The sequence below is a fragment of the Anomaloglossus baeobatrachus genome, chromosome 3 (genome assembly GCF_048569485.1).
Source record: "Anomaloglossus baeobatrachus isolate aAnoBae1 chromosome 3, aAnoBae1.hap1, whole genome shotgun sequence".
Taxonomy (NCBI): Eukaryota; Metazoa; Chordata; class Amphibia; order Anura; family Aromobatidae; genus Anomaloglossus; species Anomaloglossus baeobatrachus.
Window position 1 is genome coordinate 356,951,928 of NC_134355.1, and position 19,027 is coordinate 356,970,954.

The following is a 19,027-nucleotide window of genomic DNA, read 5'->3' on the forward strand; positions in this document are numbered from 1 at the left end:
GTAACTGTCTCATTTTTCAGGATCTGTGTCTCAGTGATGTCTTAATTTTTGCGTATTGAGCTGACTTTTTTAACTATACCATTTTTGGGTAGATTTTATGTTTTGATTGCCTCTTATGGCATTTAATGCGGTGTTGCAGTGACCAAAAAAACGTAATGCTGACGCTTTAGATTTTTTTTCGCTTCAGCATTGCTCTGATCTGCAGAAATGCACATTATGACAGCGACAGGCATCATCAACTTATCCCCCGCTTTCATGACAACCCATTGGTGGCCTGTGATCGCGTCACGGGGCAACCAATGACGGATGGGAACAGCGCGATCCCCTTTGGAGCGCGTTAGATTAGTTAACAGTTAACTAGTTGCAGGTTAACAGCTGCGCCTGTTAGCTGCACATATCTGCTGATCAGACCAGCAGACATATGCAGAGATAACGCGAGCTCACTGTGCGAGATTGCTTTAAAGGGACAGATACGACCTTGAACGTATAGGTACCTCCAAGGTAATAAAGGGGTAAATGTGTTTAAGGGACTAGTTATTTGGAAGTGAGATTGGCATTCATAGGAGAATCTGTGCTAGTCACGATGTTTATGGCCATGTGAATCCTGTGTACAATGACCGACTGTCGTACAGCTACAAGGGAAGCTCATGTAGCATGCTGTGACAGATACAATCTACCTCAATGTGTAAAAATGGTGACACACGTTTTTGGAAGATCAACGTGAATCCAGTCTCACATTATTCAAAATCAAGGGGACCTGTGAATTTCAAAAAATTCTGCTTTAATTCAATTTCAGGTAAATAGAGTCAATCATTTCTGAAATTTACCAATTTTTTTCAAAATGCCACTCTTATGTTCAAGATGTGTTTACAGAATCTAGTTCTAGTGAATTTTTAAATTTTTTAAAACTTGAATTTATCCAAAAGAGGAATGAATGTACATTTAGGTTATGTGCACATGATGTGTTTTAGGAGCCAGCGTACCTGCTGAGTTTTCTAAATGCGAATGGTGTTTTGTTTGGTGTTTTTGTTTTGTTTTGGGTTTTTTTTTACTTTGGATGTGTAAAATAGTGTCACACAAGCTGCCCAAAGAATAGACGTTACTTTTTTTAAACCACTTTTTGGGAACCTTCAAACAATTAAAAGAAACTCAAAGCACAGAAACTCATTTTTACATTGCATTCCTTTTTAGTGTTTCTTTATCAATAACTTTAGCTTCTTAAGAACACAACAACTTCTGTTTTTTTTCATTTTAATTTTTTCTACCCTTCTGAAAAGAGCCATATATTTTTTGATTTTTTTTTTCTTGCCTTCATAGTCATATGTATTTTGTGGCAGGAGTATTTACTGTACAACGTACTGAAAAATGGGAGGAAAAAGATTGAAGCAAAACTGTAAAAATAAAAAAATTTAATTTTACCTTTTTTTTTTTTACGGCATACACTGCAAAATAACTAAGCTACATGGTTCTCCAGGTCAGTGTGTTTTTTGCTGACACCAAACTTGTATAGTGTCTTTTTTTTTGTTTGTTTTGGTACTGCTTTAGTGTCATAAATAAAATTATGAGCTTTTTGAAAGAAAAATTTGGCTTGTGCTGTCATTTTTCCAGACTCATAACTTTTCAGTTTATTTTTGTCTGTTTGTTGATGGGTCCATATGTGGTTTTCTGAGCTATGCGGTCTATATGCTTGGTTACTGCATGCTGAGCTATGGTTTTAATTGTTACTATTTTGGAATCTTTTTTCATTTCTTAACATTAACTGCCTGTTATATCAATAAAATAAAAAACTATTTAAAATCTAGTAATTGAATTTTGCGGACATGACAATACCTAATATGCTTATTTGTTAAATGTCTTTAAATTTAACTGAAGAAAAGGAGTGATTCCATTTTTTTCTTCATAAAAATTGTTCTTTTTCTTGTATATTGGACTGCTTTTGCGAATTTTCAGCTGAAAGTTGCAATTATTTAACACCAAAATTCAGTAAAATTACACCAAAAGTTTGATGTACAGAGAAATACACCAGGTAGGACTATAGTGAATTTATGCCAAATTTTGCAACATTTTAAAAAAAATCACAATTTGATGTATCAGGCAAAAACACCTGGAATTGCAAGACTGCAGACCAAAGTGGAAAAAAAACAGGCAAGCAAATATAAAATAAAAAAAAAAGAATAATGGATTGGGTACAAGCAAAGAAAATGCTCAAAATCAGGAAACTAGTAAAAAAAAAATGCTGAAAGGCAATCATGAATCGGTGCATCAGCCTCTATGGATTGATTTTCTTACTGTGACTTTGTAATTAATACCATTAATAATTATGTAACAGACAATGTAAATGTCTTGTAATGTAAATTAAAAGTAAAAATTACATTTATCTGCTATATTTATTCTCTCTAGGAGAGTTTGGAGAAGTTTGCAGTGGTCGTCTAAAGCTTCCAGGAAAAAGAGATGTAGCAGTTGCCATTAAAACGCTGAAAGTTGGCTACACGGAAAAACAAAGAAGGGATTTTCTCTGTGAAGCGAGTATAATGGGCCAGTTTGACCATCCAAACGTTGTTCATTTGGAGGGAGTAGTAACGCGTGGTAAGTAGAAATTCTGTGGTTTGAGGTTTTCGCTACGCACAAGTTAAAGGACCTAAACCTTGTCATAAATATTCATTATGTCCAAATGTTCTTGAGGGAAATTAGTAAACGGAGATAAGGTTTCTCGTAGATTTATGACAGGCATGCAAACAATAAAGTAATTCAATAGTAAGAAAAGTGTCCCTTTCCTGCCATCTCCAGGACACGCTGACATATTGTTTCTTATTATTTATGTGCACAAATTACATCCATGCTACACACAGAGACTTACAGCTGTTTATCTTATTATCATTGTTGCCACTCCGCGGGTGGAAACTTTCAAGTAGAGCAAGATGTTTCTTATCAAAATGGATGTTGGTTCTGGTTTGGAAAAAGTCTCACAAACACTGAATGTTTCATGTTTTAGGGAAACCCGTAATGATTGTAATTGAATACATGGAAAATGGAGCTCTAGACGCATTTTTAAGGGTGAGTGCTTTTCATAAATGATTGTACAATGAATGTTTAGTGTTTCATAAATATGTATGGGGTATGTGTTTTACTTTTACCTTCCCTTTAGTAATTTCAATTAGTATGTAATAAGAAACCTTTTCTTTTTACATAAACAGCATCTTCTATTGGAGCTAGGCTTGTTTTCCTGGTTGGTAAGTGAAAAAAGACAGTGCCAACCATATAAGTATATGCTCCCATACCACTGATGTTATTCAATATACTGTATGCTTTGCTGAAGTCATGAGTATGAGCATGTATAATATCCTTTAGATAGTCTTTATAATACTGCTGTTTATTACTATTACATGAATGCTCTTATTACTATTGCTGATGTTTTACATACTGTAAGTACCAGATTTTATGCAATCTCACTTTTATCGGATTACATCTAAATTGTAAAGGTTAACATTAGTGGTTAGCGAGCGTGCTTAGCACTGCTCTTTCTTTGATCAAGCATCGGGGTGCTCGGGTACTCATGGAACATGGCAGAGTATCTCAGATGCTCGGCTATTTAGTCTGTGGAACATCGCACTGCCTTGCTTCACTGCATGGTGTGTGCAGTTACCGCAGGGAGAGCCATTCTGGGGTTAAAGCAACATTTTCAGAAGTAGTGTGTCAAATTTAAAAAAATCCGCTCTCTCTCTCCCCAAAAGTGCTCTCTTTATGTCTGGCTGCTTGTGGACGGAGAGCTGGACCTCCCAATCATTGACTTCCATTATACTTGTTACTCAAGTTGAGCACTTTCAGAGCACCTGACCTGCTCGACTCGAGGACCAAGCACGTGAGCATTTTAGTGCTTGCTCATGTCTAGTAAGCATACAAATCATCCCAATATTCAAATTTTTTACATTTTAACCAGTTATTTGGTATTAACTCGCTATGTTCTTTTGAAGAAGCAACTAAATCAACAACAAATAATCTTCTGAAATTATTATCTATGTATTTGTCTCTTTTAGTCAGTCATTCGATATACAGATGTAATTTTTTGTTGTTAATGTATCATCAAGCATTATATAATTCAAAAACCATTGTGATGCTGTATAAAATATAAGGAAAACAATAATTTAATTATTTGGTAATGTCTTATAGCCATATTTTATTCACAACGATACATTGTAAATATCAGAAACTGAAAGTAAGACATTTTTTCAGTTCAGTTAAAAAAAAATTAACTCATGGCAGCAACATATCTCAAGAAAGTTGGGTTAAGGTTAACAAAAGGCTGGAAAAGTAAGTTGTACTAATGAAAAACTGCTGCAGGATCACGTTTCAACTAAGTCACATGACTGTGTATGAAAGAGCATGTTGTAGAGGCAGAGTCTCTCTGTGCAAAGATGGTCAGAGGTTCTCCAATTTGTAAAATAAAAATTGTGGAGCAATTCAGAAAACTGTTACCTAAACATAAAATTCCAAAGATTTATAATTATGTACAGTATATAATAACAAAAGCTTTAAAGATTCTGGAGAAATCCATGAGTATACGGGCCAAGGCAGACTGAACATATCAGATGATTGAGCCCTCAGACGGCACTGCATGATAAACAGGCATTATTTGATCTCCAAATAACTGTATAGACTCAGGAATATTTCCATATATCAATGCTTGTGAACCTAATTTGATGTGCAATACACATATGCAAGTTATTAAAGTTCTATAATGTAAAGAAGAATCTCATATCCTGAAATACTGCCACCTTCTCTCTGCCAAAGCTAATTTAAAATCAACTGAGGCGAAATGGAAAACTATCAGTGATCAGATGAATCAAAATTTGAAAATCTTTCTCAAAACCGCAGACTCAAGTAGAGAGGAACCATCCAGCTTATCAAAAGATTAAAGCCTCTGATGGTTTCAACAGTGCCTATAGCATGGTCACATCTTGAAAGTCATTATCAATGGTGAAAATTGTATAGAACTTTTAGAACCACATATGTTCCCATCCATATGTCTATTTCAGGGAAGGCCTTGCTTATTTCAGCAAGTCCATTCTAAACCATATACTGAATCTATGAGAAATAGAATGGCTTCACAGATGAGTTTGGATGATGAACTCGCTGTCTGCAGTCCATACTTTTATACCAAAATAAAATATTTTATGCATTGCGAAATGGAAAATCCTGCAAAGATGACCCAGGACTGCTGAGCAGCAAGAATTCTACATTTCACAAGAATAGGATATCATTCTTCTCCTAAGAACCCAGCAATTGATCTCCTCACTTCCTGGATGTTTACAGACTGTTGTAAAAAGAAGAGAGGACACTACACAATGGTAGCGATGGCCCTGTCATAACTTTTTGGTGATGAGTTGATAGCATCAGTTACTAACTAAGTTAATTTTTTTCAAGAGAAATGGAAAAAATTCTAATTTTTACCTTCTGATATGTGTTCTATGTTCTTTTGTGCATAAAATATGGCTATAATAGCTTTTCAAGTCATTGCATCCTTGTGTTCTTTATATCTCACCCAGTGTCCCAATTTTTGGGGAATTGAGGTTGTAGATAGACAACTGATTTGTCATCTCTTGGTCAACTGTCTGTCCGCTGATTTCTGTCAACTGTATGCAGTAAAGAGGACCTGTCAGCTCTCCTATGTGGTACAGAAAGGAGGACCTGTGAACGCTACTGTGCGGTGCAGAAGCGAGGACCTGTCATCTTTCCTGTGCGTCATAAAAAGGAGAACCAGTCAGTTCTCCTGTGGGGCACAAAAAGGAGAACCTGTCAACTCTCCAGTGAGGCGCAGAAAGGTAGAACCTGTTAGGTCTCCTGTGCGGCGTGGAAAGGAGAACCTGTCCGCTTTCCTCTGATGTGCAGAAATGAGACCTGTCAGCTCTCCTGTGTAGTGCAGAAAGGAGAACTTGTCAGCTTTACTCTGCAGTGCAGAAAGGAGAACCTGTCAGTTCTCCTATGTGTTATGACAGGAGAATCTTCTGTGGTGCAGTAAGGATGGACTGTCTGCTCTCTTGTGTGGTGCAGTAAGGAGGACCTGTCAGCTTTTTTGTATGGAGCAGTAAGGAGGGCCTGTCAGCTGTCTTGTGTGGTCAAACATAGAAAAATCCAGTTTTTCATTATTGCGTAATAAATTTTTATGCTAACTCCATTGGAGATTTTAAATAAAGAAAATAGGAGTAATTACACATAAATACAATACAAAGAGCTTTATTGGTACAAAAATCAAAGACAAAATTCACACAGTTGTAATAAAATCACATTAAAAAGAATAACAGCGTACGATGCTCACAATGAAGAAGGGACACCTGGAGTACCCTCAATTACCGCCTGAATTATAACAGAAGCAACAATTGCTATGTCATAGTTATTGATATAATAATGGTATTAGTCTATGATCTAAATGAACACCACACTTTGGTAATATCTTTGAGTATATAGAGCTGAATCAATTAAATATATATTTGCATGCGTGTGAACTATTAATACATATATTAGATACTAAGGCGATGCCTAGTCAAATATATATGTTCATTCAGATGGGGATCACCTACTGAGTTAGATAGAGTTGTAACAAATGGTAACTGAAATCTGATTCAAATATAACGTCAGTGTAGAGCTGACATCCTCCAGTCTCAATTATACCGTGTATCAAATGGAAATATCAAGAGACTGGGTAGACTAAATAGCCACAGAGTGTCAGTATGCAGTAGGTCAAAGACGAAAGAGCATAAATCAGTTACACATATAACAGTAAAAGTGAAAAGTCAAAGGTCACAGGCTATACCACTAGTCAAAAAAACCCAGTTCAAATCAGTAAAGAGAAATCTGCTCCTGATCTATCAGGTGCAGCAAAAGCATGTGTGCCATATCTTTAAGATCAATAGATCCATTCAGCTAAAGTAATAAGGTCAGGCAAGTAAAACATACCCATGTTGGTATGTGGCAGGTGTCTCCTCCTACGCCCCGATGCGCATTTCACATGGAGCTTCCTCAGGGGGCTACTCGTTAATCGGCACCTCACATCTTATATAGCTGCCATTACCCCATAACACCAGCTGTGGATCATTAACGGCGCGTGCATGCCTCTATCCGCCCACCGCCCCAGGACCACCGCTCGTCAGTGGCAGAAGCACGCGAATACTGACTAAAATAAGCCAGTACCCGCGTGCCGCCTATAGACAGCGGCGCGATCCCGGACAGGAGGCGGAGTGCAGCAGGCACGCGCACAGATCCACAGCGATGATGCGACCGCATTCATTGTGAGCATCGTACGCTGTTATTCTTTTTAATGTGATTTTATTACAACTGTGTGAATTTTGTCTTTGATTTCTGTCTTGTGTGGTGTAGTAAGGAGGACCGATCAGCTCTCTTGTGTAGTGCAGTAAAGTGGACCTGCCAGCTCTTCTGTGGGGTGCACAAAAGAGAACCTGTTGGCTCTCCTTTGTGGTACAGAATAGAGAACTTGTCAGCTCTCCTATGGTGTGCAGAAAAGAGAGCCCATCAGTTCTCCTATGTGGCGCAGAAAGGAGAAGTTGTCAGCTCTATTGTGTGGTGCAGTAAGGGTGAGCTGTCTGCTCTCTTGTGTGGTGCAGTAAGGTGGACCTCTCCGCTATCTTGTGCGGTGCAGTAAGAAGGGCGTGTCCACTCTCTTGTGCTGTGCAGTTAGGAGAGCCTGTCCGCTCTCTTGTGCGGTGCAGTAAGAAGGTCCTGTTCACTCTATTGTGTGGTGCTGTAAGAACGACGTCTCAGCTCTCTTGTTTGTTAAAGAGGACCTGTCCACTCTCTTGTGCTGTGCAGTAAGAAGGCTCTGTCCACTCTCCTGTGCGGTGCAGTAAGGAGGACTTCTCAGCTCTCTTGTGCGGTGCAGTAAAGAGGACCTGTCAACTTTCTTGTGCGGTGCAATAAGAAGGCCCTGTTCATCTCTTGTGTGGGGCAGTAAGAAGGCCCTATCCACTCTCCTGTGCAGTGCAGTAAGGAGGACTTCTCAGCTCTCTTGTTTGGTGCAGTAAGGAGGACCAGTCGACTCTTCTGTGCGGTACAGTAAAATGTTTCTGTCAGCTCCCCTGATATATCTGATTTCTCTAAACATGTATTTTCCTTCAAATTATTGTTTGAGTATATTATCTTAGAGCTTTGTTCAGTGTCTTTTCCCTATTGTTCCTCCTAGGAGAGTATGAAGAAACTTTATAGCTGACTGGTACTGAAACATGCATGTCAAGAGAGACCGATGCTTTTTAATAGGTTTTACCATGCTGCTTGTGATTCTGAAATGTGGCTGGATTGTGAGAAGTTACTTAACGTTTACCTACATCTAAATACAAGGAGAGCTGTACCTTTCGTGACTGTGCTTACACAATTTTGGACAGTGGGTCCATTGAATGTGCATCAGTTAAAATAATTACTATGAATGCAAATGTAGATACTATGGTTATTGGGGTATGGTTACATGTTCAGATTACAGCATTAAACATGTATTCTATTATATAAATTGTACAGCGGAATGACCAAGACTGACAAATTCTGTAATATTTGTTGTTTCCAAAACAACCCAAAATGGCAGTTTTTTTCATTCAACATTATGCCAGAAACATTTATTGTCTGTCCTCCGGTATTATTTACAACTGGGTTGAACGACATTAATGACCAAACTAAGCAAATAAGTGTGTGTGGTTGCAACTAAGTAATTCACCTCTTCATTAAAAAGATTCAAACATCAAACTACGATAGTGAAGTCCGGCATGGAGTCCTTCTCTAACTTTTTTGGTGGAATTCTGCTTTCCTAATATAGTATCAATTAATGGCTGTCATTTTAACTTTGAGAACTAGTTAGCAATTGTTTACATATGTAAATAGTGATATGGTTGTATAGTCGCTTGCCCACCAGGAAACATGCCTATCAGATTCGATGTGCCAGTCATGAGAACTCTAGTGTAAAAGCTGTATGCAAATCAGCCTGGAAGTACACTGGGGGTGTGTCTATGCATGTGGACAGCAATGTGGCTCAACCCTAGTGCACTTCTAGCCTATTTTGCATATAGCGTAATATGACAGATCTTGTATGACTGGCACATCAGATCTCTACATAAAGGTATCTTTTCTTATAGGAGGACAGGAGCCTACACAGCCATACCATTATTTCTGAATGTAAAAATTTGCTGACAGGTTAGGTTTAAGCTCTAAAATAGGATTATATTTTATACAGTTAATATCACAGAATTGTCAGCAAGTCCTGATTTGAGATTAATGAAACCCCTGTAGGACAGCCATGATAATGAGGAAATGATGAGGGTTTGTGATAGTAAAAGTGAAATCCCCCTGCTGTTACAGTATACTATGAGCATAAGTGTATGTAGGGCTAAAATTGGATTGTTAAAGGAGTTCTCCAGGAAAAATAAAATAATTGATGAAAAAATACATAGTTAAAAATACTTTGATAAATACTTTTAATTAGATTCTTGGGGTTATCTTGTCAAGAGTACAATAATTTCTTTCAAATGGCCATCACATTTGTGATGACAAAACCCATCATAAAGACAGAAAAGTACAAGTTGTGTCAATACCGTTTGAGAGAACTCTCCTACCTTCTGTGATATTAAACATGTGTAGAAACAGGAGCCAGCCTTGAGGGAATGTGTGTACATTTCAATTATATCCATAGGCAGAATAGTGGCAGACACATTGGAAAGAATGAGGCGGATTAAAGGGGATGCAGGCTATGGGACATCTTTTTCTACCATAGTGTATATCACTGGCAGACACTCTGTTAGGAAAAAGTTCTCACCCACAGCAGCCTGTATCAGATCCCTCCTCATTAATCTTTCTGATATGATCACATCTGCTCCATCTATGGATATAGCTTATTTGTATGTACATTACCAGCTGTCAGCCTTCTGTTTGTCCTCATCACTAGAGATGAACCGTGAAAGATCGAATTCGGCGGGTTCAGCCGGAGTTTAAAGTTCGGTTCTGGACCTGGACTTGACCTGGACACCATTGGAATTCACTGATTGGGCAGTTCGGCTCTCCGCCCACATGCAGCCAGCCATAAGCAGAGCATTTCTGGGGGTTTTCTCTCTTTTTTTTTGTACACATTACATCAGATAACACTGTTGTTACCCCCAGTGCGAGCCATTCAAACAGTGCAAGTGTCTCACACTGGGCTGAGAAACGACTGTACCTGAGCACACTGATGCTCACTCGAGTGGCCAGTATACTTAAAGCACCCTTAAAGAACTTGAATGTTCAGTACATACCCCAAACTTTACTGTCTGGGTCTGCTCATCTCTATTTATCACCAACAGCAAGGTAAAACAGGAACGCTCTCTGTATTGACACAACAGTCATTGCTGTTGTTTTGACCGAGTTTTGCCTCCACTACTGCATTGGCTGCCATTTGGAAAAATTTTTTTTTACATCTTTGACCTCCTTAACAAAATGATCAGAAATAAATCATGGTCACAGCTACAGACCACTATGTACTGACCAGTTTCCTCATGCAGACTCAACAGCTGCATACACGCCTTTTGAGTTTAGGTAAGGAGACCCACAACTGGTCTGTACATTGCAGTCTGTACTTGGACTGTGCAAATTGGACCTTCGAAACCGGGCTAATATATATTTTTTTTTATTAACTTACTTTGTAATAATTACTAGTTTTAGTGATTTAATAGTACTTACTAGTAATTTACACCAGTCTTGTATATGTGCACTTGACCACCATTAAGAATTAGGAAGCACATGTTGGAGCATTGACATGCTTCTGCTTCCTTTAAAGAAAGAATAATCCTCCTCTGAGTCCTGATAGAACTGATGGGCAAAGAAGGGTGAATTTTACAAAGATTTTGGTCATATTATTTTCCACATTTTCAAGTGGTTTTATCAAAATCTAATTATAGTAGAACTTCATCTGATCATGTAATTTTTTTGTTATGTTCTCATAGTACTTGTGCTTTGTTCTAGTAAGTTAATATATCATAGAAGGCAAACTAAGTTGTGATCATCTTCTGCTTTAGAAATGTTTGGAATGGTTTACTTCACCTCCAAAAACTAAACGCTCAGGATCTACTCAGACAATGTCCATAAAAGTCCAAACACTAAACACTCCGGGATCAAATGCACAGGTAAACGCACCTCAGCCATCTCTAGCTTTCATGCTTCCCATAAGTTCACTGATTTTCAGACAATGTATCCATTTCCGGTTCAACCTCATGGATAAAGACCTACTGTTGGAAACACAATGTTCCCATTATTTCAGACATATCAGTCAGTTTTCTGCTGTGCACAAGTCACTTCTTCACTGAGCTTTTTTTATTGTTTTAGAAACATGATGGACAGTTCACCGTCATTCAGTTGGTGGGGATGTTGAGAGGCATTGCAGCAGGAATGAGATATTTGGCCGACATGGGATACGTACATCGAGACCTTGCTGCTCGCAACATTCTTGTCAACAGTAACCTTGTCTGCAAAGTATCGGACTTTGGCTTATCTCGAGTTGTAGAAGATGACCCAGATGCAGTGTATACAACTACTGTAAGTAATATATATTTAGATATATTTTGTATTTAGCTGTATTTTGTAATAGGAGTTTTATTTACTTCAGTTACTAGATTGACTGTAGAGAAGGCTTCACTGGGCTTACTGAATCAAAACTAAGATAACATATCATTAAAAGCTAATCCACAGGCAACCAAAAGTCAGGAACCACGCAGTCACTTGTGCCAATGTAACATCTAACATTGATCTCACCATTACTACTATGCATCTATTTAATAGGAGAGAGACTGTTGCCTTTCGTCTGCATTTGAAAGCCAGCATCTTCCAAAAAGTGCACACCTTTTAAATTGAAAGTTGATCATATTCATCACCATTTATAAACCTTGTTGGGTCTTTATAACTCTTCTAATTTTTTTTTTTTGCCTTGAATGTTTTCCAGAATTCAATTTGTCACTGACAATTTGAAATCAAAACCCAATAATAAACCTCCCCCAACTGTTTTCAGTTTTTGACTTATGGCTTTGAACATGTGGTTCTGCACCTTCACAGAAACTTTATCGTCATAAAAGATGTCAGAAGTTTTGATTGGTGTGTCTATGGTTGCAATCCTCTTTCTAAAGAGGCTCTTAGATTCTGTCTACAGCTAGAAAGGCGATAGAACACTCGAAGGAGCGCTTCTAACCCCTCATTATAGAAGGCGGAAGAGCTTCCTGTTGATGGGCATTTAAGCACCCAGACCGTCACTGATCAAAACGTCTGGCACCTCTCTAATAATATCTTAAGGACTAGAAGAGTAACTGACATGTCAATACTGAAGTTACTCTTTTACTCCTTAATCACGGGAGTATGTTTGGCTCTAGTGCACTGACACAGTGTATCTTTATTTCCAGTTTAACAGCTGCAATATGTATTTTTTGTGGTTTTAAAGCCTTTAACTTCACACTGTCTTAAAATAAGATCACGATTTTTGGGTTAATGTACACCTCTATTTTTCGTTTTCTTTTTTACAATCTCAGCTTCTCTGTGTCAGCCCAATACAATGAAATTCACACAGGATCACATAATCTGAGAAAATAATACTGTTCACCCATATTGCTGTTTAGTTCTTGTTTTGTTCTGTGTTTATTGAAAAGGCAAAATTTGTTAATAACCTTCCATTACTATTATGTATATATAATCAAACAATAGTGCTATTCAGCTATTTCTGTTTGTTCGCGGGGGTCACTGTAGAACAAAAACCTAATGAATGTACTTGATTCTAGAGAAAGGAATTTGAAACACTAGTTCTAAAGACATGGTAAAGAGATTTCAGGCCATTGACTCTGACATATTACTAAGGTGGTAGTGAATCAGAGTAGGGGTTTTAGTAGGCTACCTACAATAAATAATAACAGAAGTTGTCATAGAATTTGTAATTCTTAAAGGGTATATGTCAGCTGTTTTTTGTTATATAATCTAAGGGCAGGGGCTGAGATACTGAGTAATGTCACTTATTAGGCTGTGCGCTGTTTTTTCAATACAATGAGTGTTTTATTAGCAGGAGATTATCACTGCCTGGACTAGATGCCCATGTAAGACCAGGTCAAACCACACCCCCCAGCACTCATTAGCAGGTTCCTGTCAATATACGAGCACAATGTACATAACAAGCTATATTGTGGGCAGGGTTAGTTTTCTCAGCTCTGCTACATCTATAAACTGATTGTGTCACAACTGCTGCACCCAGTAAACTAAAGGCCGCTTCACACGCAACGATATCGCTAACGAGATATCGCTCGGGTCACGGAATTCGTGACACACATCCGGCGTCGTTAGCGACGTCGTTGCGTGTGACACCTACAAGCATCCGCTAACGATCAGAAATACTCACCAAATCGTTGATCGTTGACACGTCGTTCATTTCCCAAATATCTTTGCTCGTTCTGGACGCAGGTTGTTCGTCGATCCTGAGGCAGCACACATCGCTATGTGTGACACCCCGGGAACTACGAACAACAGCGTTCCTGCGTCCTCCGGCAACGAGGTGGGCATGTCGTTAATGTGGCTGCTGTCCGCCCCTCTACTACTCTTGGTGGGCCGCTGTGTGACGTCTCTCTGACACCGCACCGAACCTCCCCCTTAAAAAAGAGGTTGTTCGCTGGCCACAGCCACGTCGTTAGGAAGCTAAGTTGGTGTGACGCATACCGGCAATATTGTTCGCCACGGGCAGCGATTTGCCCGTGAAGCACAAAGGACGGGGGCAAGTGCGATCGCTAGCGACATCGCTAGTGATGTCGCAGCGTGTAAAGCGGCCTTAAGTGATAAATCACTGGAATCAGGTTTTTTCCTACATTATGAGTTATCAAAAACCTGATGACAGATTCTTTTTTAAGGGGACTTTCTGGTTTCAGTAAACCCCTGTACCGTAGCTGCAGTTTGTTAAAAAAATAATAATAAAATGAAAAAATGTCTCTTTACTCCTTCTTCTCCCTGGGTCCAATGCTGGGCCTCCACTGCTGCTCCGTGTCTTTCATTGAGTGCAGCACTCACCTAACGTCTACAGAGCTAGCTGCAGCCAATTGGTGAAGTCACTGGCTCTGAGCAGAACTGCTATATTAGAAAATGCATTAGTCTAAAGGTGGCTTTACACACTGCAACATCGCAAATGACATCGCTGTAACGTCACCGGTTTTGTGACGTAATAGCGACCTCCCCAGCGACATTGCAGTGTGTGAAACACATCAGCGACCTGGCCCCTGCTGTGAAGTTGCTGATCTCTACAAATCGTTCAGGACCATTCTTTGGTCCTTTGTTTCCCGCTGTGCAGCATGATCGCTAGAAACTTTCAGTGTGTAACGGGGACTTTACAGCAAATTCGTTAGCGACTTCCCTTTCAAAAAGCTGCTTTACAATGTCCCCAATGACTAGCTAGGTCGTTCTGCAGGTCCGTATCGCTGTTGCGTCGTTGGCCAGGTTTGCCTGTTTGACAGCTCACCAGCGACTCACCAGAGACTTTGTAGCGATCCTGGCCAGGTTGGGATCGCTGGTGGGATCGCCAGAAAGTCTCAGTGTGTAAAGGGGCCTTAAGCCTAGCCTCATGCTAATTATTTTATGGTTAAGTCCCTGTTTGCAGCTATATCTGAAATTGGTTTAGGCAGATAAATGATAACATTTTGAATTACTTTAGCTCAATCTCCTAAGTGCGAGTGCTACAGTGTAAGGGGTGCTTCACACACAGCGAGCTCACTGCCGAGATCGCTGCTGAGTCACGCTTTTTGTGACGCAGCAGTGACCTCATTAGCGATCTCGCTGTGTGTGACAATGAGCAGCGATCTGGCCCCTGCTGCGAGATCGCTGCTCGTTACACACAGCCCTGGTTCGTTTTCTTCAAAGGCGCTCTCCCACTGTGACACACAGATCACTGTGTGTGACAGCGAGAGAGCGACAAATGAAGCGAGCAGGGAGCAGGAGCCGGCGTCTGACAGCTGAGGTAAGCTTGTAACCAAGATAAACATCGGGTAACCAAGGTGGTTACCCGATATTTACCTTAGTTACCAGCCTCCGCAGCTCTCACGCTGCCTGTGCTGCCGGCTCCGGCTCTCTGCACATGTAGCTGCTGTACACATCGGGTTAATTAACCCGATGTGTACAGCAGCTAGGAGAGCAAGGAGCCAGCGCTAAGCAGTGTGCGCGGCTCCCTGCTCTCTGCACATGTAGCTGCATTACACATCGGGTTAATTAACCCGATGTGTACTGTAGCTAGGAGAGCAAGGAGCCAGCGCTCAGTGTGCGCGGCTCCCTGCTCCCTGCACACACAGCTAAGCGGTGTGCGCTGGTAACTAATGTAAACATCGGGTAACCATACCCGATGTTTACCTTAGTTACCAGTCTCCGCAGCTTCCAGACGGCGGCTCCGTGCAAGCGCAGCGTCGCTTGCACGTCGCTGCTGGCTGGGGGCTGTTCACTGGTCGCTGGTGAGATCTGCCTGTTTGACAGCTCACCAGCGACCATGTAGCGATGCAGCAGCGATCCTGACCAGGTCAGATCGCTGGTCGGATCGCTGCTGCATCGCTAAGTGTGAAGGTACCCTAAATGAAGAGAATGGCTATAAAGTTGCCTATATACAATACATGTTGCTTTGACAATGTTTCCTTTGAAATGTTTCAATTTAAAATGCAGGTTTGGAATTTCTAAAAGCATAAGTATGTCACAGCTAACATTTTATAAATTTGCAGTTCAACAGTAAAACCCAACTTTGTGTTGTATTTCTGATTTTTTTTTTTTTGTGTTTTTTTTAACCTTTTCTATATTGTAAATGTTATGTTTAGTGTAGAAATCAACTTTAATTTTTTATTTTTCTTACACATCTATTTTTATTATATTTAATTAATGTTATTTGTTTTGTTAGGGAGGAAAGATCCCCGTTCGATGGACAGCTCCAGAGGCAATCCAATACCGCAAATTTACATCTGCCAGTGATGTATGGAGTTATGGAATTGTAATGTGGGAAGTAATGTCGTACGGTGAAAGGCCTTATTGGGATATGTCAAACCAGGATGTAAGCGTTACAAAAATCAGAAGTTTTGAAAATGATCATTTGCCAGTCTACACAATAAAAACTGAAGACATTACTAAATAAATTTCTTAAATCTGATGAGACAGGTTTACTTACCATGTCAAAATGGCTATAAAATATTTGAAATTTTTCCTACTTCATAAAAGATTTTGAGTCCAGCTGAAGCCTTTTCATAAATGATTATATTACAATCATGAATATATTAGCCATTTTACACATTGTTAAAGCACTTCTCCAGGGTTTTTTTTTTATCACACCGCTGGAGTGGTACCTTAAATGCAATTCCCCTTCCCTCTGTATTATATTCCTCTTCCAGCGGCTTCACTTTCTATCACCACTGCTCCTATCGGTGATTTGTGACCTGTCAACAGCTCCTAGTGTTTCATGGAGCGTACCGGAGGTCACAAATCAACACAAGCCTGAGAGCCTCTTTCTGGCCTGGTTCTGGCTGTTGTAGAGATGCATTGAGACCTTGTGACGTAACATGACTTCTGGCCAGTCAGAAATTACAGTCATAAGATGGCGCCACAGCACCGGAGTGGTATTGATAAAAGGTGAAGCTTCTGAAAGGTAACTATATGACAGCGAACTTATGATTAAAGCACCACTGGAAAAAAAACAAAACTGCTGAAGTGGTGCTTTAAAGTACAAAGATGAGGCCTATGCTATCTATGTTATAATATATGCAGTTTGTTTTGTGAAAGCTGGTGACTGCTTTAACGAGTAACCTTTTTAATTATTAATTCATAAAATAAAAGTACATGTGAAAATAAGCAACTTTGTAATATATCTTATCAGAGAACTTTTTTATACTCCTAGATTGATCTTTTACTCTCAATTCATGTAGAATATCTGTATTTAATGAAAACACGTTTTCCTATTATTGAGGTCGGAGATGACAGGTGGTGCAGAGGGAAGAGCAAGAGACAGACACAAATTTTCCTAAAGCGACACTACAAATCTCCATAGACAAGGCAAAAAGGAAACCGCTTGGCAGTGCTGTCTTCATCCCATAAATGCATGATGATGTACACAGGTAGTGATACGTAAACCTGCTGCAGATGTTAGCGTTTGACCGATTCAGTGTGACTTTAAAAAAATATGACATTCGGGACTGGACTTGAACCCCATATAAGTCTATGGGGACCCGTAATAGGGAGTTTCAAGCAGGAATGTTATACTTATGGAGTCTCTTGTAAAGCTGTCACACTGCTTCAGGGTGCTCTCATTAACCTTCATACATATTTACTGCTTCCCCCTCCCACTGTCAGTCCCGGCATCTGTGATTGGTTGCAGTCAGACCGTGCCCCCACTCTGTGACAGCATCTGTTATTGGTTGGAATCTGCGTCCCTATAGTGGTATAAAAATAAATAAATAAATTGGCATAGGATCCCCCCCCATATTGGGATACCCAGTACCAATAAAGCATACAGCTACAGCCTGCAGCCCCCAGCCATGTGCTTATCTTGGCTGTGTATGAAAATAAGAAGGACCCTATGCAGCCTTTTTTTTTTTTTTTTTTTTTTTTTTTTTTTTTAATTTTAACTATTTAAATAAATACATCATTTTAAAAACCGGCGTACAGTCACCCCAATTTTGATACCTAGCCAAGAAAAAGCCGACAACTGGGGGCTGGTATTCACAGGCTTGGGAGGCCTATTTTGGACCTTCAGACTAAAAATAGCAGCCTGCAGCCACCTAGAATTGTGCATCCATCAGATGCGACAATACCGGGACTTTATCTTGCTCATCCTGCGGTGGCAATCGGGTTAATGTAGTGGGTTAATGACAGCTCACAGCTGCCACTAAACGCTAGATTAGTAATGTAGAGATATCTATAAGACACCCCCCATTACTAATCCTGTAAGTGAAAAGAAAAACACAAACACCAAAAAAATCCTTTGTTTAAAATAAAGTACGAAAAAACACCCTCTTTCTCCAATTTATTAACCCCCACAAACACACAAGGTCCCACGACGATCTCGGTTCTGCTACATCCTGACGTTGCAGCGTGAGGGTACAGAACATGACCGCCTGCTGCGGCTTCAGGCAGAGAATGACTGAGCCGTAGCTGTGAGCGGTGATGTCACTGAGTTTAACTGCGGTCACTTGTAGAGGCTCCCACTCAGCTTCACCTATGACCGCAGGTCAACTCACCTCAGGTGAACTGATTGAGCACAGTAACCTCATCTCAGGTAAACTGAGTTCAATCAGATTTGCGTCTTCTGGCAGAAAATCACATTTTTTATTGCCTAGATGTGCAGATTTGGTACTGAAACCTATACACCAATTTATTGCACGAAATCTGCATCTCCTAGCAAATAAATTGCAGCTGCAAACAGCATGTGTGACTCCAACCAATCACTTACTCTGTCACACATCATGGAGAGCGATCTAACTGCTATCAATCACAGACACTGGGACTGACAGTGGGCGTGGGAAGCAGTGAATATGTATGAGGGTTAATGAGCGGACCTGGAAGCAGTGTGACAGTCGTGGGGAAGGGCGGTAAGTATAACAGTTCTGCTTTGTTCCTTATTTTTTTTCTTTCCCCTTTTATTAAAAAAGTTCTATCATTATCTGGGTGGCTGAACCTGAGCAGTTATACGGATTTCCCTGAGGAGTCCTTCTTCAGGGTCCATGCATGAACACTAGGTATCCGGCAGAGACCCCAAACTTTACAGTTCAGTTTTGCCCATCTCTATACCCAGGTAAAGTCCATACACATAGCTAGCTGCAGTGATGGTGCACTGTATTTATACATAACGTCACTGAAAATGCCAAGTAATAGAAGTGAAAATGACATCAACACATGATTGAATAATGTTCTTTCTTATCTCATTGCCTGGGGAGAGTACAGGCAAACAACCACAGGCTAATGCTGTTTCGTGTCAACAGTCTGCTGTCTGCTTGTACTCTCCCCATCTTATTTTTACTGTTTGCTGAGATAACAA

The 19,027-nt window shown here is 40.0% G+C and overlaps 1 protein-coding gene across 4 annotated transcripts in view; it reads left to right on the forward strand.

Moving 5' to 3' along the window:
• The window catches only part of EPHA7 (EPH receptor A7), a 307,010-nt gene that overhangs the window by 245,212 nt on the left and 42,771 nt on the right, over positions 1-19,027 (forward strand). For 2 of the 4 annotated variants that reach the window (XM_075340118.1, XM_075340119.1), the window contains exons 11-15: positions 2,401-2,586; positions 2,993-3,054; positions 11,037-11,144; positions 11,344-11,553; positions 15,905-16,054. In XM_075340118.1, the coding sequence (XP_075196233.1) occupies positions 2,401-2,586; positions 2,993-3,054; positions 11,037-11,144; positions 11,344-11,553; positions 15,905-16,054 (716 nt within the window). The remainder of the gene's footprint in view (positions 1-2,400; positions 2,587-2,992; positions 3,055-11,036; positions 11,145-11,343; positions 11,554-15,904; positions 16,055-19,027) is intronic. The other 2 variants (XM_075340120.1, XM_075340121.1) reach the window with 1 other exon arrangement.